This window comes from Chelonoidis abingdonii, chromosome 6, assembly GCF_003597395.2.
Source record: "Chelonoidis abingdonii isolate Lonesome George chromosome 6, CheloAbing_2.0, whole genome shotgun sequence".
In the NCBI taxonomy this organism is placed as follows: Eukaryota; Metazoa; Chordata; order Testudines; family Testudinidae; genus Chelonoidis; species Chelonoidis abingdonii.
The window spans coordinates 39,936,243-39,957,960 of record NC_133774.1 but is presented as its reverse complement, the minus strand read 5'-3'; the positions used below and the strand labels follow the sequence as shown (position 1 = coordinate 39,957,960).

The window sequence follows — 21,718 nt, the reverse complement described above, 5'->3', positions numbered from 1 at the left end:
CACACACAAATTTGTGTTTTTACTAGAGTCTTTAAGAATTTTGTAGTGGGCTCAGTGCTTCAGAAGAGAGAGGGTTTGTGTTGGGTGTTGCTGTATCCCACAAAACTACAGACAAGACAGCAGGGATGTTCACATTTTGTAATGTGTCTCTGGTAGGAAAATTCTGTTCCCTTGCTTGGATAGCCGGTGCCAAAGAGGAAGAAACCATTGTTCTTCCTCTTTTGTGAGGAGTAGAAAGAAGATGGCTTTTACCCCTTACCACTTTCATGTCCCTATCCTTCTCATAATGGTCACCTTTATAATAGCTTAGAATGCTTTGTAAAACATCATACTTCTTAAAAGATTAAGAGAACAGAGCATACTGATCTGAAAATATGCACTTTGTGAATGTGTTGGACAGGATAGAATTCTAGGTAAGATGAATTCAAACCTGATTGTGTGTATAGTTGTATGTGCATGTATTACAGCTGTAAATGAATGCAGCGGTTGGGGCTTGGTGAGAGCAGCTACAATTGTGGAGGATGTACCTATAGTAGTTTTGCTGAGGGCAGCAGATGCTTATGCTTGACCTGTAATGTAGTAAGAGGAATCTTCACTTGGTTCTATCCCCTGGTTTATATCACATTTGTTTTTTTGGTTAGGGCTTTGTACTGTTTTGTCCACGTAAGCAAACCATGTTTACGTAAGTGGAGCAATATGCTTAGAGTCACAGTGCGCTATAAGTGTCATATAAATATTAAGAGACTAGTAGAGATCAATGGTGGTGGTAGAATTTACCTAATAATTGATTCATCTACACATGCAGACAAAGCAAAACAGTGACATTTGGTGGTGGTTGGTGAGATGAGTCTTGAGTTTAAAAGATTTGCACGCTCTGAACTATCTCTGCAGTTCTCTATATACAAGTTATTTGCCTGGGAGCCTAAATTGACATCAGAGTTCAGTTTAGTGCTACAATAGAAAGTTACTTTTGTTAACTCAGCAGTATGATGTACAGCCTTTCCTAGGGATTTGTGAGACAATCCTCTGCGTTGTAGTCTCTCTATGTGTGTCTTTTGTTTTTGCTTTTTTGGGGTGAGCAGTTGGGAGTTAGTCTTAACTATAATTATGATCAGTGGCTCAGTACAGTATGTGGTTTACAGCAATGTGCAGAACTTTTACCCTGATGACTATTTTTGTTGGTTTGTCTAGAAATGAGAAGGAAAAATACCTTCACCCTGTCTTCTTTAAAGTGATCTCCAATATTAGACTGATAATCTCTGTTGCCAATAACAAGAGTCTTGTTGGGTCAGCATTCATGTTACAGATGCATCCAAAGAATAAGATTGCAGGATCTTTAAGGTGCAAGAAATATCTAATATATAATGTCTTAGAGCATGTCCGCACAGTGAAAGCTGCGTACAACTAGCCTGTTCGAGCCAGCTTGAATCTAGCGCAGGGTGCAATAGCTTCAGTGCAGGTCATACAAGCCTGGCATGGATTCTGGGCGCATATTCAACTGTCTAGCCCACTCTGAAGTCCATGCTGCGCTGTCTTTGCTGCGATCATTACCTGTGCTGCCTGGATTCAAGCTAGCTTGGGTAGGCTAGCCCATGCGCAGCTTCTACTGCATAGACGTACTCTCTCAGATGGCTGCTATGAATAAATAAGGCACTTACACAATTAAATATCATTACACTTATTTTTAGACATTTTTATTAAATGTTACTTATGTAACTGTAAATAAACATGGCACTTTAAAAAGAGAGATTAATATAATCCCTGCACCAAAGATGACACTAAAGAACATGGACAAGAAGAAGATAAGACGTGATATTGGTCAGTTATTCTGGAAAGGGTAGATGATGGAGAGATTTGGGGAGGAGGAGAAGGCAGAGGGGGTATTTCTGGGCTTTTGAGGAGAAATTCGCCAAGGGAGAATTTTTGCAAAACAGGAAATTTAAGGTAGTTTTAGGCATAGGAAGCAATGTGATAGAAGATACAAAGCTGGAAGTGCAAAGAAGAGTAAGCCAGCAGTACGAGACTAGTCGAGAGGAAAGTATGTTGTAAGGTCTCTGGGGGAAGGAATGTGTCAGTTCTGCTTCCTGTGATGAAGAACCTAGCATGCTTCCAGGTGCTCAAAAATCAATATAGGATACGAGGAACTGGGAGGAAAATTAAAGCAGAGATGTAGATGGAAATGACATTTTGTAGGACATTGAAGGAGGGGGCAGAGGTATGAGAGGAAACCAGTAAAGAGTGATTTGAGACAGGGTCAGAGTGATGGCAGAGAAATCACTTTAAGAAGTGGCACTCAGCATAGTCCTAGAGAATTTTAATAAACTTTTCTCTTTGTATTTCAGTTATTTTCTGAAAGCAAGGTGCATTCTCATTGGTTGATATAACTATTAAAACATGTTGATTTACAACGAAACAGAGCCTTTATACAAGATTTGGTATATCTTTTTGCTAAGTGGGCAGGTGTACTATAATATTACATAATTGCGTAAATGTAAGTTTTGCTGCTTTTTCAACTTCCAGTCAATTTCTCAACTTTGAATGAATTAGTCCAAAAGAAGAAAATCATCTTTCTGTGCCTTCAGAAGAGGTTGCTCCTGTCAAAAGCTGGTTTAGCCATCTAACAAACTCTGGTTCCAGGTGCTTAACTTAGAGGCCTGGTTCCAACAACTGTGATGAGTTTTCCAGACTGTTGCACCTTTGAAAATCTTTCACTAAGAATACTTGATCTTTGCCAGCATAGATTAAAAAAGTTTGTTTGTGTTTTTGCAGGAGAAGTCATAATATCCACTTATCCCAGTGAAAATGGCCTTTGGCAATTTGACGTCAAAAGCTGCACTGCTTTATGATGAATGGATTAAACATGCTGGTGAGTCAATAAATCCTAATGTCCACTAACTTTAAGGCTTTTCAACAGCTGTGGAGTTGTGTTAAGTATAATTTTGTATTGCTAACTTAAAATAGCATTGTCTTCCTCTAATGACACCTAAGTTGTCAAGCTAAATGTTCACATGCCTAACTGTAAATAAAAGTAGTATAATGTCATGCAGACTTTAGAGGTGTAAATTTTGCAATTACAAAAGTTGATTTGCTAAGCATTTAAAACTTCAGAAACTGTGTGTACAGAATGGCTCTCCTACAAAGATCTCTACTATCAGCAGAGTTGCACTTTACATTTTGAAATTGTACTGGGACAGTCTAAAACTTGAATTTTATTTAATTATAAATGGAATTACATTTTCTTAGTTAACTGAATTAAAGCATTGGGTTACAAAGTGATGTATTTTGCTCTTTCTGGTACTAAAGTAGCAAGTGAAAGAAAATGTAAACCTTGATGATTTATCGTATGTTGAAAACTCCTGTAAGTGATTCACTGCATCAAGTTCCTGTTTTGAAAGAGAGTATTCATACTCTTAACAAAGTTCAGGAATAAGTATATAAATCATTCTGTGGTTTACTGTGAAAGTTTTATAGTGCTGTATATCTGCTTAGTTCCTCTTCTGAACTTGTATGTGTTGAATGTCCTGGCTTTTCATAATTCCATAGCTATAAAATTAGATGCAGGCAATGGAAAATACCATGGCTATAAAGCATACGTTGCCTTGAACTGGACAAATATGGTGAAATCTGAACAGAAATTCACTGTCAATATGAATGGCTGAAAGATGCTGTACATCTGGGACTGGGATGAATGAGTTCAGATTAGTACCATAGCTGAAAGCTTTTTCCCCATCATCAATGGGAACTGGGCACAGCTGGTGCCAGGAGGGCAAGTTGAAAGTGAATGGAGATGCTAGCCCAGAGGAAAGCTCTGATGGACCAGAGGAGGATGAATCTCCAGAAGCAGATGATGAGGATGAGAACAAGGAGTTGATAAGGACAATGTAGGCTGAGCAGCTGTAAGAGTACAGACCTGGAGTGGGAAAAACTTCATTTGGAGCCAGGGGTGTCATACTGAGTTCTTCTTCACCCTAAAAATATGCCATGAAGTAAAGATGCAAATACCGCACCAAGAGAACCTAATAGCCTGGTAAGCTAACATGGAAGCTTCTCATCTAACACTCTGACTTCTGCAGTGTTAAGATAGCAGCCTTATGCAGGATTTTGGGTGGGTTAGTGGAGACTTCTAATTCTCTTTTGAGTAGTAAGGTATTAAGAGTGTATATGGTTTGTCAGGTTCTGATTGTGTGTATTGAAATTTAAAACTGCTTTGTTAGGAAACAAGACCACATAAAATACTTGAGCTCTTTAACAAGTGGTTGTGTGGTTCCCAGAAGGAAACGACAGAGACAAAGTCTCCATGCTAATGTTGTATGCTGCTTGTGTTAGGGTTTTGTTCTGCTGCCCATCACTGGAATAGGGGTACACTAAGGAGTTAATTGATCCCAGGAGGAGTTGCATTTAATTGAGGTGCTATTTTTGACCCATAAACACATTACATAGTTGGGTTTTGGATGGATTACCTGAAAGCTGCTTCTCTCCTTATGCAACATCATAGCAGCTAGGATCGATAAGTGCTCAAGATAACAGCTCTGTGATTAAAATGGAATGGATCTTTGGCAGGGCACTCTTGCTGAAGAATCCTTGACTCTGGAACTTGAGTTGCTCACCCCATAGCCTGCCAGAGCTTGGATATGATGTCTTGCATCATGATGTGATAAAGACGTTTGTTCTCCCTGGCAGCGGCAGAGGGATTATTGGGAAGGAGCTGGTGGAGTGGGTGAAAGGGAGTGGCTTGTTGTGAGGGTGTGGTGATCCTCTTACAGTTCTGATTACTTGCCATGTGTGTGTGTTTATAGTGCCTAGAGCACTTGAATAATGCTTTGTAAATGTGAGCAAATAAATTGGAGAATTGAGCAGTTCTTTTAAAACATTGCAACAGTAAGTTGAAGGTCTGGATTCGTGACTTCACCCCAGTAATATGACAGCAAGCCACAAAAGCAACAGAATACTAATTCAAAAGCCATGTTGGTATTGTTAGGTTTTTTTAACAACCCCTATCAAGGTTCCTTCCCCACTCTGAACTTTAGGGTACAGATGTGGGGACCTGCATGGACACTTCTAAGTTTAATTACCAGCTTAGATCTGGTATCGCTGCCACCACCCCCAATCACTACTTTTCTTCCCTGGGTAGTCTTGAGAGACTTCACCAATTTCCTGGTGAACACAGATCCAAACCCCTTGGATCTTAAAACAAGGAGAAATTAACCATCCCCCCTCCTTTCTCCCACCAACTCCTGGTGGATCCAGATCCAACCCCCTTGGATCTAAAAACAAGGAAAAAACCAATCAGGTATTAAGAAAAAGGCTTTTAATGAAAGAACAGAAAGGTAAAAGAAAACCCTCTGGGAGAGATTAGCATACCAGCTACTCTCACGGACAACAGATTCAAAACACAGAGGATGTTCCCCTGGGTAAAACCTTAATACACACAAGAATACCCAAATTTGATAATTCCCTTAATGGTACCAAGACAAGTTACAAAGAAAATAAACATAAACCTATTTATCCCTTTCTAAAATTACTACTCTGATAAGAGGCTGGTTCCTTGATCTTTTTCACTCTGGCTGAAACTGAAACTCTAAACAAAGGAAAACTAACCTCCTTCCTTTTGACACATCTTGTTCCCCCATTGGTTCCTCTGGTCAGGTGTTAGTTAGGCTAGGTGAACTTCTTAACCCTTTACAGGTAGAAGAGGCATTAACCCTTAACTATCTGTTTGACAACCCCCCAAAAGATGATTGATAAAAGCAGGGGTCCAAAACAATTAACCAAGTCACTACACTTCCTAGTGAAGAAGAAATAGTCAAGCCTTCCAGATCCCCATGATGATCCAGAATTTAAAAAGATGATGATAATGTCACTGTCAAAAGCTTGAATGTAGCTCCAACCGATGTCAATGAGGGAAATGGAGCTTGTATGGAGCAACTCTGGACACAGCATGTAACATCCTTGTAAGCTACCTGGGGAGGGATTCACAGCATTTTTTCCATATGGATAATTTTAATGTGAATTCTCCCTGTTTACCATGCAGACTCAACTCTGGGCCCACCAATCCCTGTGCAAAAGTAAATATTTCTGTGAGAGGGTGGGGACAACTTTCAGGAATTGCAAGATTTAACAGGCACTATGTTATGCCCCTACAGTGGTAGGTAGTGGGTCAAATCATCTGGTTAAAACTTCCAGGTTTAAAGCCATTCTCCAAACTAGTAAACCAAGTATGATTAAACTCAAGAAGGGACAAAGTTCTTAAAAATAGGGGCTTTTCCCAATTTGAAGTTCTTTAAGAATGGTCACGTTTTCCCAGAGGAGTTTAATTTCACTCATACGCAGCCTGGATCAGTTGCTTGCAAGACCTCTTCCATTTTTTGCTTGTGAACTTCATTGTCTTGTGACAATGCATACTTTCCATGGGATGGAGATTGATGCAAGTGGGGGGCATCAGGTCTAATCTAGGACATGTGTCTGAATGGATGTTGGAGGAGAGTGATGATATGACACTCTTCTCAGCGTGAAAACTCTGCTTCTAAAGTTTTTGTCAAAACTTGGGCTCCAATTGACAACACCCAATAACTGGAGTTTTCATACCAAAGACATCCAGCAAACAACTTGAAAGTCACTCCATAGCCAGATTAATTGGAAGCCCTGCAGACTCCCACTGACCAAAACCTTTGCTGGGAAGACTCAGTTGCACCAATAGTGGGCATCAAAAATGTCTTGGAAGGAATGCTACAAATATCATACGTGCAGTGGACCTAACTCTCAGTGCCAGATGAGTTTAAGGGGTAACTTGAGTGAAACAAACTCCAAAGACCAAGGGGGAGAGGGAATGTGAACTCTGTTTACCATCTATGGATCAATAAATCTGCAAAGTGTACCTATTAATAGATTTCTGTTGGTTTTTATCTTAGCGAGGGAGGAGTATGTGAAGGATGACTCTATCTGGGCAAATAACTTTAGAATTACATATGAGTCTGTTAGGCAAGGTTTGCTTAGCCAGCATGCCCAGAATTTTCTTCAAGGTGTGGACAGAGAATTGCCTGACAATGCATATGAGATTGGAAGTGGGGAATTAGGCAATATCCTTTAATGACTATCTGTACTAGTGTGTGGGACAGAACACCCAGTTGTACCTGAGGATGATGTGGTGTGCCATAAAGGCGACCACATGTGTAAACTTTAATTGTAAGACTCTTGTGCCTGGTTAGTGGTGCAATTTATAGTATTAGTGTAGTTGAGTTAATATTAACATTTTTCTCTACATTGCCAATAAAATGTCCTTTTTTTAATTTGAGTTGAACGTGAAGACTTAAACTGAGCATAAATCACTGCCACGTGATGAATGGAAAGAAACTGACCTCTGGTCTCCAGAGATTGTGGTCAAGGGCAGCAGTGGCTTTAATCACTTACCTTGAGTGGTATTCCAAAGAATCTGGCAAAGACCAATGTTGGTTTATGAAGAAGCTAGCAACCCTGGAGGTACTAAATCTTGTTAAAGCAAGTTATAAAACCCCAAAGCTAATAAGTGATTCTAAAACCTGAGCAGTGAAAGCAGAAACAATTTAAGAAAAGAATTTAATCAAGAATTTAACAAAATAATATCCTTGATGTTAAGTTAATGTAGATGTAAAAAGCATTATAACCTGTGGATTTTTTTTCTTTTCTAGATCCAAGAGTGGAAGGCTTCCTACTCATGTCTTCACCTGTGCCACAGACTATTATCATTGGAGCTTATATTTATTTTGTCACTTCTTTGGGACCAAAACTCATGGAAAACCGAAAACCTTTTGAACTCAGGCAGATAATGGCATTTTACAATTTTGGTGTGGTAGCCCTTTCAGTGTATATGACTTATGAAGTAAGTATTTCTCTATAATTTATAATTTATAAATTGTTTAACTTTTTTCTTCAGCTAGCTCAGCTACTATTATGTAATTTTTTGGATACTGTATTTGTGACAATTAGCATAATAGATGACAGAGAACCTCCTCAAGAAAAATCATTTGGCATTTTTCTTGGGACAAAGTATAGAAATTTAACAATGACTTAAATGAAAGTTAAACACACAGTCAAGAGGGTGATTGCATATTTTATATTAGACTATAATAGAACACTTTAAAACAGTGGTCCTCAAAGTTTTGTGCTGGTGACCCCTTTTACACAGCAAGCCTCTGAGTGTTTTATATAAATTAAAAACACTTTTAAAAATATATTTAACGCCAATATAAATGCTGGAGGCAAAGCAGGGTTTGAAGTGGAGGCTGACATCTCACGACCCCCTCTCCCCCATAATAACCTCGTGACCCCTGAGAGGTCCCAACCCCCTAGTTTGAGAACCCTTGATTTAAAACCTGGAAAGTATTTAGATTTTTAGTTTTTGAACTTCTTTGGGTGAGGAAGGTAGAACTAGACTGGCAGGTTGCATGCTTTGTTTATAGTCTTACTTTTTGCAGCTGCCACATGATAGAATAAGTTGAGATTTTCCACACTGCACAGGGAATGTTTAAGTGCAAGATCCTCTTCAATTAGTTTTTGGTTTTCAAATTGCACAATCACACTTTCCTAATGTTGTAAATGATCCTTTTTATTTACAAAATTTAGTCTAGGGTCTCAAACCATGTAAAACAAGGTATTTAGAATAATCAATAAAACCTTTCCTAGAAGAGTTCTAGGGTGTGGCTCAACAAAAAGCTAGGCTTTTTAAGAGAAAAGAACATTTTTATTAGACAGTGATCAAGTGAGATGCATTGGGTTTAATGACCGAGAAAATACATTTCTGTATGTGCATGGTGTGCACCTACAAATAGTCATTTAGAGTTAACTCTCTCACACTTAAAGAAATTCCAGTTTAAAGAGACTAAACTGGGACAGTAAACCACTGTGGCTACTTAGCAATACTACAAGCAGCTGCCTGATAGTTTTCTACAACTGACCAGCTGAAACAACACTATTGTGGTAGCTATTTTCATCTTTGGCGTACTGGTTAGGGAATTTTTCAGATACTGCTGCCAAATTGGCTGTACTTCAGTTAACCCGGTTTCCATAACCTTCATAATGTGTTAGACTGAGCTTTTGCTTTTAAAAACGGTGCTCCAAAGTCTTTACGTTTATCTTTCAAAAAGAAACTGATAACGTTGGCTAATAATTGTTGTGCCCAATACCATAAATGCAAAGAAGGTTGAAAAGCATGCTTTCCTTTTGCACTTCCTGCTTCCACAGATCTTGTTAGGGTTGTCCTGTTTTTAGGCATATTTTAAAAAATAAACACTTGCCTCATTCACTTTTGACGCTAACGTGATATTTGATTTGCCTATCATTAAGCCTTCATTTAAAATGTCACAAAAGAATGCATAGATACTGTATACCAGATTGAATTAATTCTTTTCCTCACTGGCTATAAGCCATTTTGTGGGTGTGTTTGGTATTACGTTCACTTACAATGTTTGAAATCCTGTTGGTTTCAGCATCTGATTTGTTAAATGGGTAATCTTTTACTCGTCTTATTCAAGTCATGTTTGATTGAAACTACAACTCTTCCCCTACCAGGAAAACTTGGTATTTTCCTATTATACATGCATGGATAATTATGATAGATTAATGAATATTCATTCAACACAAGTGGAGTTTTTATAGTATTGGCTGGGATTCAGGGGGTTAGGAAGAGAGAAGACACAAATAAAGTGTAATATTTACAGTGCTGCTCTTGGCTGAGTTTTAATATAGTAATAGAAGGAGTATTGGATGCAACACCTGTTACACGGATACTGTACATCTGCATGTGATCTCTAGACCGTTCCCCATATCTTCTGACAGTTATAGTCTAACTTGTATCGCAGAGTAAATATTCTTGACAAGAACTTGAGATACTTGTGGTACCAAATAAAAGAGGTCCAGCGCTGATTCTTCTCTAGCCTCAAGCCCCTTCTGTTGGCTACAGACAACCAAATTCACTAAAACAGTTGCTGAAATAGAGGTTGTATGCATATAAACTGAAGTTCTACCGGATGTTGTAAATGGAGGGGGGGAAACCCACAGCAGAACATTATTTAGTTTGGTAAAAACTTTTTTGGATTTTTGGATTGCCTTTTTTGTGGGCCCCCTGTTATGGACTTGTTGCAGATAGATCTAAGAAACGATGTGCAGTTCAACCTAGCATGTGATTGGCCAAAATCATTAAGTGCATGGGGGACATCTGACAAATGTCCACATAGAAATGGAACTGCAATTTGTACATAGTAACTTTTGGATGTTAATTCTTGTTGTTAGGATTTCCTCATCATGGTGTGATATTATTTTATTACACTGTTGGCCAGTCACAAGTACATGCTGAACAGGCTAAATTGTAATACAAAGACTTAATTAGCTGAAATCCCTGGTCCTGCATGGACTGTATTTCCATTTGTAGAAAATCTGTGAAGAACTGAGTTACTTAACTTCTAAATAATAAAAATGTGGTTCTGTGTTAGTACTTGACTCGTTAAAAGTATCTTATGTATCGAAATGCCTGGATTCAATACCAATACTCACTTTTTGGGGGGGATAGTTTTTGTTTCAATCAACTGCTTCCCATAGTGAGAAGAGAGACACTGATCTAATGTCTGTTCGAGGGAGCAGCTATTTCTTTTGTGGCACTGAGGCTTAGGTGCGCTGATGTGGGTATACTTGACATTCTCATTCATATTGTCAAGTTATGAGATTCAAATCTCTCTACAGTACTACAGCAGCAGAGTTTAATAGTGTTGCCATCCCACATTGAGGTAAATAATGGCTGACAAGCTGACTGAATGCACAGGCTTTTTTGTAACCATTATGCGATTATTAAGGTCAACTGAAATTAATGAATTTTCTCAAGTCATAAAGTAAATCTTTCCTCTCCTCCTTCTCCTTGTTACAGTTTCTTATGTCTGGTTGGGCCACAGGTTATTCATTCCGATGTGACCTTGTTGACTACTCGAGGTCACCTACAGCTCTGAGAGTAAGTAACCAAATGAAGCTAATTGTTATGCTACATTAACTTTTTTTATATTTTTGGAATGCTTTTAATGAAAATGCCTTGATGCATAATGAAGAGCACATAAGTGACTATAAAGGATGATGAAAGGGATGTTGGCGGCAACATATGCTAGCAGGGTGGATTGATTTCAATCAGTGACTTAAATCACCAGTTGGAAACCTTGATTTAAATCTTCAATATTAATCAACTTTTCTATTTGTTCTTCAGTTCTTTTCTAAAGAAAGATACATTTTCCTTGCTTCATATAACCCTTCAAACATGTTGATTTGCAAAGAAATAGAACCTTTTTGCTAGATTTGATATACCTTTTTCTATCTAGGAGTACATACATTTGTAAACAAAACAAGCCCTTAATACAATACATGATATATTGTGCTATATTTATAAAGCTTGGCCTCAAAATCAAATATTTTTCCCTAAATTTTCTTTTTATGGAAAAGCAGCTTTTAACTCAAAGGTTTTGATAGAGACTCATGGATTCAGCATATTTATATAATTTCTTAAAACATTTGAATAAAAAATAAAGTGTAGACTTGACATGCCTTGTGTGACATTCAGATTTCATTAAAATTGTTTATTTAATTTATATATATATCCAGTGTGTTTTTGCTTATTCAGTTCAACATTTTAAAGTTTCCTGAGGCTGAAAAGGCATTTGTTTTGCTTCCTTGTTTTTAAAGAAAACAAACACAAATTAGACTGATGTTCTAATGACTTCATTAGACTTGACCCTGTGTATTTTTTGGATTCTTTTTTTTTTTTTTTTTTTTTTAGATGGTTCGGACTTTTTGGCTGTACTACTTCTCCAAATTCATTGAATTATTAGATACTGTAAGTATGTAGTGACCCAACCTGGTAAATAGTGTGATCTCCATAGAGAAAAAAGGACATTCGAGTTTATAGCAGTTGGACCATACAGTAGCTTTACTCTGTTTGCTCACTAATCAGACCTCATGTATTCCGTGCTGGTGCAAGGAAGTTTCNCCCCCCCCGGGGAGCCGTGCAGTACTTCCCCACCCCAGCTCACTTCTGCTCTGTGTCCTCCCCGAGCATACCTCCCCCACTCTAATTCTCCTCCCAGGCTTGCGGTACCAAACAGCTGATTGGCGCTGCAAGTCTGGGAGGCGGAAGAAGTGGAGCAGCGACCGCACGCTTGGGGAGGAACCGCTGTGTTAAAAAATAAATAAAAAAATAAATAAAATTGAGGGCACCGCTTTTTGGTGCCCCCAAATCTTGGCACCCTAGGCACCCGCCTAGTTCGCCTTAATGGTAGCACTGGCCCTGCATATATTCAATCAACTCAATCTGTTAGTAAAGGATAACAGTGAGAGCGGAGAAACATTTCAGGTATTTTTGTACCATAAACTTTTAAGCATATCTCCCTATTAGTTACAATGGGAAGTCTCTAAAAATGATAGCATGCTATGGCTCTTTTAAACTATCCTGGGAAATACTCATTTAGGGTAGATGGGCTGGAAACAAGTGCTGGTTATGCTTCAAGTCTTCCTCCATTTCCTCCCCCAACAACTTTCCCTCTTGTTTCTCAAACATTGGCAGTTGGGGGTCTGGCACAGCCAACTGTACCCACCTGCCTCAATTTAAAGTACACATCCTGGCAGTCATGAGTAGTTACACAATGTTAATCTGACACTCTGGTCTGTTTCTAAGGCCCAACTAACTAAATCTCAGATCTCCTGTTGGAGGGACCAGGAATGCTGGAAATGGAAGTTGAGTGACCTCCCTCTCTTTTCTACTATCTGCTGACTGGTGATCTTCAATTAGTCCTGGATCTGAACAGTTATTTTCTTCATCTGAATCCTTCTAGTTTGTATAGTTGCCCTTGTGCCTTCTCGTTTATTTAGGTGCCTATATCTCAGCTTCTTTTTAGTTTGATTGTGAAAGTTTTTAATTGCTTGAAACTTTGGCAACATACTTTGGTGTTTCTATTGTGCTGCTTAATTTACTGTTTCTAGCCACATGAAAACAGTCGTGTATGTATGTTTTCTCTGTCACATGTGACCACTCTATTCCCCTCTTTCTGGGTGCCATCTTCTACCTGCTCTTACCATCTGACTCTACTCTTCTCATTCCCACATTTATTCCAATCTATTGTATTCTACTTTTAGAATGGTTTTGCCCTTTGCTCCCTTAACAGTTTTCCTTGGCAGATTGATGGACATTTACTATGGCAGCACTATGTCCATAGAGAATATCCACCTTCAACCCTCTCAGTACTATCCCACCTTCCTTTTCACATCCTTGGGCAGTTGTTGTCTCTGTAGTGCTTTTAACATGTCAAGTGCTAGATTGTCTGTCTTTAGTTACATGATGGTTCTGATTTAATCTTTTCTGCCTTCTGTGTACCTTTTCTGTGCCTTAAAGTCAGATCTTTAAATCATCCTGTCTCTTCAATTGCCTCCAATACTCATCTCAACCTGTTATACTCAAAACTTCAAGAGGTCTAAAATACTCTGGCTGGACAGTTCAGTCCTGGAATTGGTGCCATCTTTCCTGCATCCTCCATTACTTTCACTGGCTTTGTAGCCATCCCTGAATGTATTAAAAATGCCTTTCAGGACTCTATGGATTTATTTAATTCAACTCTCTGATTTCATATCCACCTCTTCATCCTGCACATTCTCATTCTCAGGTCGTGGACTCTTAAGTTACTTCCCAGTAATTGGCCACTATAAAATGGGTGTTACTTTCTTTTAGATTGCTGCATCTGGAATTGACTTCCTCACTAAATATGTTGAAAACCAAACTTGTCTCTTGCTTTCAGTTCTTTCTAAACCTTGCCTACGAGCTTGCCAATTTTGCACTTAATGTTTTATTCATACATCACAGGGGCTTTAAAAAGGTGAAGTTTTTTATTTTAATAATAGTTTTTATTTTTATTTTCATTATAACCCTTATACAGATCAGAAATTGAAGCATAGGGGGTACCTGGGCCTGATTTTCAGACCCCCACTACGATGACGAAACACTGAACCAGTATGAATATTTTTTTAGAAATATCTTATGTAAACGGTTTTGTACTACAGTAACTTCTCGCTTAACGTTGTAGTTATGTTCCTGAAAAATGTGACTTTAAGTGAAATGATGTTAAGCGAATCCAATTTCCCCATAAGAATTAATGTAAATGGGGGGGGCTAGGTTCCAGGGAAACTTTTTTTTTTTTTTTTTTTTCCTTCCCAGAAAAAAGGCATTATATACATGCTTAAACAAGCAATTTAATACAGGTACTGTATAAGCTTTAAACAATTTTAAAGGAACAGTGTAATATTACAATCATCACTGCTGAGTATGAAGCTTGGTTGAGGTGGTGGAGTCAGAGAGTGGAAGAGGAGGGGATTGTCTGGCTGCTCCTCTTGCTGTTTTTGCAAGCACAGGCACTGACTTTGCTGGGGACAGGGGGCTCAACCCTCTGCTCATCCACTCCACCCCTTCCCCCAAGCCTTCACCCTTGACCCGCCTCTTCTCTCCTCCCACCTCCTCCCCCTTTACTTCGCATGCTGTGTCCTCGCTTCTCTCCCCCTCCCTTCTAAATGGTGCAAGCCAGTTGATTACCACAGGTAGGAGGTGGGGGAGAAAGGAGAAGGTGCTGATCCGCAGGGTCTGCCGGCGGGTGAGAGATGCTGGGGGGAGGGGAGGCCATAGGGAGGCTGCCAGTTGTGGAAAAAGCAGGCAGCCAAACAATGTAATAGTGGAGCATTGCACAACTTTAACTGGGATGACTTTAGGTGAGGAGTTACTGTACTGTGGATGAAGAGTCCTTGAAGGAGAGGTGCTTGTAGTCTAGTGGCTTGAGCATGGAGTTAGGAGTTGAGACATCTGAACTGATGATCAGAATTGCTGATCTTCTGCAGCTTGCATTATTTGTAATAGAAGTTTAGATTATTCAGTGCCTTTGAGTGACAGATTGAGGGGCTGATTTTCAATTTCCATGTACATAAAATCAACATAAGTGCAAAGAATTTTAATGTACTGTGTTGACCAACCTATGTTTGTGCATACAACTAACTGCAAACTACTTTCACATGTGACTTTTCTAATCTCTTATTCTTAAAACTATTTCAGATCTTTTTTGTTCTGCGAAAGAAAGAGGGCCAAATTACATTCCTGCATGTCTTGCATCACTCAATCATGCCATGGACCTGGTGGTTCGGAGTCAAATTTGCTGCAGGTAGTCAAGAGAGCTAAAATTATAATATATGTGCCATAGTAAAACCTCCATACTCTATTCTCTATAAATGAAAAACATGTTCAAATGGACACTGTCAATTTAAAAAAAAATTACTTAGTCATAATTTGTATCTACTAGAGTTACAAGCAATGCCCAAAGATTACTGTACCTGAACTAGATTATAAGGGAGGGCGAAATCTTCCATTAGACAACACATTGTGTGTAGTCATTTTCCCCTCTTGCTGGGGCTGGGGTAGGCGACAGCTATGGCCAGAGGGGATGGCATACCAATGGGGAGGCTGTGGTTTGTAAAACCCAGCAGGGGAATTATGGGACAGGTACTTTATTATTGAAACTACTACAAAAATTAATTGAGTAGATTTCATGTTGACATTGTCCCTTGGAACACACAAATCTAATCAGACAGAGTTTTTTTTTCTCATCATTCTTTCTCTCTATAGCCTTAATTTTATTTAGAAATTATTCTAGTTTTTGTTGCAATTATTTCTGACTATCCCTCTGACTGGGAGCAGAACGGTAGCCAGAGATAATGCTGTAACTTTTCCAGAGCTAGTTAGATATAGCGATATCTGTCTGTGGAGGGCCAGCAACTTAAAAGATAGCATCCAAATGTTTGGAAACTGGGAAAACCACCTGCTGTTTTTCCCTCATCTTGGTCTTTACACTCTCTTGTTACCCTAACCTTATAAATCCCTCCGCTCGCCTCAACAATCTCTCCACAGAGCAGAAATGACAAAAATCCAGAGAGATCCTTGCATCAGAAGCTTGTAGAATGCATAGTCTTTCTAACCTGGGGCTTTACAGTGTAACGGATTTAAGGCTGCATCTTGAGCTAGGAGCATGGTTCCCCAGCTCACATACGTATACCTGCAGTAGCTTGATGAGCGCTAGTGCACATATAAATAGTAACCTTACTGTGGCCAGACATGCAGTGTCGGGTGGCTTCCCATGAAGAGTATAAGCATCCTGAACATAGTGGGTACATGTTAGCTATGTTGCGCTGCTGCCCATTGTACCACAGTGATGCTACTTTCTATACTCATGCCAGCTTTCATCAAGCTACTGCAAATGTGTACGTGAGCTGGGGAATCATACCCCTCGCTTGCAGTGTAGCCTGCAACCTGAAGAGCGAATGCAAGCCTGTTGGAACCCTGGTGGGGGATTTTATTCCAGGGGTGGCGGGGGGAGAGGAGTGTCCGGAAGGGGTTACTAGTTGAAAAATCAGTGGAGACAACAGAAGTACTTGTCTGGGCATAGTTTCCTTTTCTGCAACATTTCACCCATCTTCCTTGTCATTGGTTTTTCCCACAGCTTTGATGCTTAATTGAAGGAGAGAACCTTTGCTTACCTAATCCCTCCTGCGTATATTAGTTGCACGCATACAAAAATATATGTCCTGAAAGAGGTACAAAAGCTTTGCATGGATTCCATGGAAAGTTGTCTAATGTGCAGATTGCTATATTTTCAGGGTTTGAGTCCAATTTTTAATATATAAAGAAACTCTCATGTTTTGAACTGCATCATTTTCCCCAAATTAGTGGTACTGTAGTACTAAAACTGGAGTTACCTTCCTCTGTTTACAAATCAGACCATTTTAGATCTGTTAATATAAAACACATTAATCTGGTTTTCCCAGCACTTAACAGTACCTCCCCTCAAAAAGATTACATTACCCATAATGTTAATTTCCTGCCAGTTAGCTGGGCTTCAGAATGGTGTACCAGCTGTGCACTTGTTCCATGACAAGGCATCTCCAGACTTAAATCTCCTATGTGGTAATCTGGCAAATGCTTTCCACAAAGTGTGAGATCCATTTACTGACTCAAGCAGGAACGGCGCCAGGGTTTTTGGTGCCCTAGGTGGGAGTCCTTCCGTGCTCCTGGTTGGCAGCGGGGTGGTCCTTCTGCGCGTCCGGTCTTCGGGGCACTTCAGCGGCGGTCCCGAAGCGAGTGAAGGATCTGCTGCCGAAGACCCGGAGCGCGGAAGGACCCCCCGCCGCCGAATTGCCTCCGAGGGCAGCAAAATGCCCCCTCCCCCAATCCTAAATGGAAGTGCCGGCCCTGGACTCAAGTCGAATATTCCCTCATGTAACCTTAGAGTATTGTTTCTTTCTTAAAGATTTCTTGGCTGTCTTTTAAACTAATCTTTCCAAATGTTCTCTTTGATGCCTTAAAATAATTTCCAAGAATTGTTTATCTTGTATTTCATTTCCTAGTTTTTTTCCTTTAAATAATAGCATTATGTTGTCTACTGCCCAGCCCTCTGGCTTTGTTCTTAGTCCAAATCATCCAAATGAGTTTGTAAAGAGATGGGGATCTTCTTCTTATGACCTGACAGAGAACTGAAAGCCATTTTTATGCAGTGCAGTGACTTTCTTGTGTAACAGTATTTTTGTAATGTTGCCTAGGTAGCTTTTTTTCTAATGTTTTTAGTAACTCATTTTGAGGCTTCTTCCATGAATTTTCACTATGCAGCGTAAAAAAGTAAATAAATTAGTCTCAGAAAAGCAGTCAAATTGTTTGGGAATATGTGACCTAGAAACACAAGATTTTAGAGAGAATTTTCAATTAAAACCGATGATGGTCATCTGTGGAGGGGGAAAGCTCCACTAACTGCTCTAATCATGAAGAAAGGAAACATTTATTTTTAAAATTGGGCTAGTTGAAGCTGTTTTTGATACATAATTGGGCTTTCAACCAAATTATTTTTTTGCTAAAAGTTTTTTTTTCATGGATTTCTCACCTGGAAATGTAGAATGTTTTGTATTTGAATTTCCACCATAGAATCATAGAAGATTAGAGTTGGAACGGACCTCAGAAGGTCATCTAGTCTAACCCCCTGCTCAAAGCAGGACCAATCCCCAGACAGATTTTTACGCCAGTTTCCTAAACGGCCCCCTCAAGGATTGAACTCTCAACCCTGGGTTTAGCAGGTCAATGCTCAAACCACTGAGTTATCCCTCCCCCTAATAATAATCAAAATATTTTTCTCTCCGACTCTCTATATAAACCATTTTTTGACTAGCTGTATTTATATTTCACTTCTTAAATATTACTACTATGGCCAAGATAATTTAACCCTATTGGAAACTGAGCAGGAGAGAGGGTTCTGGAGAAGGAAATATCTGCATGGTTCCCCTCAATGACGAGTTCCTTCATTATCATTCCATTTAATGGGTTTGGTCCCAAACTTGAGGGTTGCATGGGCGGTTAAGGTCACATATCTTGAGGTCCCACACCTTGGCCCCTTGGGTCTTGCCTGGTCCTGGGAACATGGATCCTCTGGAGCTGTCCCCAGAGAATGACTCAAAAGAACAGAGAGTAGAACCTTGAGCTGTAGTACCTTTACAGGAACCTCTAAGTGCTAGAGGTAGGATTGCTATATGGCTTCTGCTCCTGGACTCATGAAAAGCCAATTATGGGATCTAGAAAAGAGAGAGAGCAGGAGGGGTGATGTTGCAGAGGTGTTTGAGCCCCCTTCATGTAAGACACTAACAAAAAACTTGTTTGCATTCAGTTAGACTAATTACATTTTTATTACAGCTTTGGAAAATTGACTTACAAACATTGCAGCATTTTACTAGGGTGTTAGCTAAAATAGTTACATAAGCATTTGCTGAGAAGAAAGGGAACCGCTGAAATCTTTTAGAGTTGGTGACTACAGAGCTTAACTTGAATCTTTGTATTTTATGTGCTAGTGAAAGTCGGAGACCCCTCCACACAGAGCCTCATGCTTTTATCTAGTTTTCTGCTTAACTAACACAAGGCAAAAACCTTGCTTGGTAGCTCGACACAGGTTTGGTTTTTTTAGGATCACTGATGTAACAATCTTTTATTATTTTACAGGTGGGTTAGGAACATTCCATGCTCTGTTAAACTGTGTTGTGCACGTCATCATGTACAGCTACTATGGGCTCTGTTCACTGGGACCAGCCTATTATAAATACTTGTGGTGGAAAAAACACATGACCTCTATACAGCTTGTGAGTATTGTGTCTGAGCCAGACTTTTTGCAGTCAATCAAGTTGTTTGTGAGTGAGTTCTTAATGTCACTCCTATGAACGTGGTTAAGAATTATTTTTACAATGGCACAAAAGAGTTTTACCTTAATTTTTCAACTGAGTTCAGTAAAATCATGAGACTAGTCAAGTGTGTAAATAAAATCTGTTGATCTGAATTCCAGAGGTTCTGAGAACCCACAGTTATCTTTGAAGTCAGTGGGAGTTATAGGTACTCAGTGTATTTAATTGCTTTGTACTCTTAAATGTATTGATAAAGAACTATTTGTCCATTTAAGAACCATTGAAGTATGAACTCTCACCAGGAACAAAGTTTCTTTGTTTTTAAAACTAATTTTGCGAAACAGTATTAAATTTTTTTAAAAAAAAAAAGGTTACAAGGACTATTTCTTAGGATTTATCTTCCTTTAAAGTAAGGTAAACATTTGGGTCTACAGAAGTTGATATCATCTCTTTAATTTGGATTTGACCTTATTAAGAAACAACTAAATTATCTGAAGCATTTTTATCATAGCTATTGTAATTGAGCATTACGATTTTCATATGACAATCTTTCTTAAAAAACCCTTCTAAATTCTGTGCCTCAATATTGTGTGGCCCTGAGTTCTACAGATAAATTGTAGTGTGGAAAGGGGAAAGCAAGGGAATTTTTTTTAAACCATTATCAATTTGATTACCTTTTTAAATATCTTTGGCTGCCATTTTGTTTTATATACTTTAGACATGCTACCATTTTTGTTTCCTCTCTAAACTAAACTAAACAGATGTAATCCCTAACTATCAAAATCTTCTATAGGAAGAGAAGTTTGTTTATGCCTCTGCTCAATGGCCTAATACTTTTAGTTTACCACATTATTATGCAAGTAGTCAATGGAACTAGTCAACTTTAAGAGGTGGCAAAATCAATCACTCTGAGAATGTGCCACCTTGAAAATAGCTCCAGCCAGGCCTTTCCCTGTGACTGGTAGGAAGAGTTCCTTCCCTGGTCTCCCTGATATGGATCTACTCCCCTATCCTTGTACCATGATGCGGTAGGAGAGTGGAGTTTTACAGGACTACACAAATTATATTTCCCACCAACTTCTTTTTTTGTATGCGCGCACATTATGCTGACCGCTATTTAAACTTCTCTCTAGTATATCTTTTTACACTTTTTAAAACCATACTGCATAACTGAGCATATTTTTCCTTGTCTGTTTCCTCCAGGTTCAGTTTCTTATGGTTACAGTTCACATAGGACAAATCTACTTTATGGATGATTGTCCATACCCATATCCAGTTTTCATATTCATTATTTGGCTCTATGGTTCTATGTTTTTAATCCTGTTTCTCCACTTCTGGTATCATGCTTACACCAGGGGACAGAGACCACCAAAGACTATGAAAAACGGAATCAGCAAAAGCAAAGATCACTGAAGCAATATCTCATCTATATAAATGTGTACATCTCAGATCAGTAACTTGTACTACTTGACAATCAGGATATTTAGGTGCGCACTGCACTGTGTACATTTTTCATGTTTTTCCAAAACAGGACTTGTATTTTTACAATAAGTTATTTGGGTTTCTGATGTTGCAGGGTGAAGGGGGGAGGGGTAATTTTCTGATTAAAGATTTGCAGGTTTTCAGTGCCTTGCTGCACGTATCTAGAGAAATTTTATCTTTGTGCCTAGAAGAAATGACTATTTAATTGCATTCTTACAGGTGAGATGCATATAAATAAAAAGATCTTCTTTAAGAAAATGTGTATGATAAGTACAGAATACTTTGAGCACTACAAAAAGGTATAAAGAGCATTCATTTTAACTGAAATCATAAGCTGTTGAAACTGTAGTTTAATTTTATTGAAATAACCATGAAAAATCATTGTTACATGCATAATTTATACAGACTAAAACACATTGTTAATATAGTTAATACCTGTAAACATTCATATTTTTTGTATAAACTGTACCATATTAAAGAATGTAAGTTAAATAAAACCTTGGTAGATTAGTGTGTTTAAAAAAACAAAGATGGATTTTTGGATTATAAAGTCTTTTACTAAAATGATGTAAGTTAATGAACTTTTTAAAAATGTTTGTCTTTTACTTAATTGAACATTATAACCATAAAAACTCTTTTTTGATTTAACATCCAGTCAAAAAAAAGTGATCAATTCATTTGAAGTAGAATAACAATCTTACCTCATACTATTCAAAATTGTCTGTAGCTGTATTTTGATATCCACAAACAGGAATGTTTACTGGAAAAAATATCACGCAATTCAACAACCAAAACCGTATTACATTCATTACTTTATTTTGCTGTATTCTTTCTCCTTTCCACTGCCTGTGGAAATGAACGGTGCCTAATGAGAAATTGTTCTGTAAAATTAATAGCTAAGTTTCTCTGTTAATAGCAGAAGTGCCTTGTTTTTGCTGTGTGGTACTAAATGAACTGTTCAAAGAGACTGCAAACTACACAGATTTGTGGAGAAGGG

The 21,718-nt window shown here is 38.6% G+C and overlaps 1 protein-coding gene across 1 annotated transcript; it reads left to right on the top strand.

Annotated features, from left to right (window-relative positions):
* Window positions 1–2,773: 2,773 nt before the first annotated feature.
* Window positions 2,774–20,806, top strand: ELOVL7 (ELOVL fatty acid elongase 7). Its single transcript, XM_032801196.2, has 7 exons — window positions 2,774–2,866; window positions 7,665–7,855; window positions 10,892–10,972; window positions 11,786–11,842; window positions 15,092–15,197; window positions 19,064–19,200; window positions 20,443–20,806. Exons 1-7 carry the CDS (start codon window positions 2,803–2,805, stop codon window positions 20,650–20,652), a joined length of 846 nt encoding a protein of 281 aa, XP_032657087.1. The 5' UTR covers window positions 2,774–2,802; the 3' UTR covers window positions 20,653–20,806.
* Window positions 20,807–21,718: the final 912 nt, after the last annotated feature.

Coding starts and splice junctions, on each gene's coding strand:
- ELOVL7 (XM_032801196.2), top strand. CDS start 2,803: ATGGCCTTTGGCAATTTGACGTCAAAAGCTGCACTGCTTTATGATGAA. Junction 2,867..7,664: donor TGAATGGATTAAACATGCTG/GTGAGTCAATAA, acceptor TTTCTTTTCTAG/ATCCAAGAGTGGAAGGCTTC. Junction 19,201..20,442: donor ACATGACCTCTATACAGCTT/GTGAGTATTGTG, acceptor TGTTTCCTCCAG/GTTCAGTTTCTTATGGTTAC.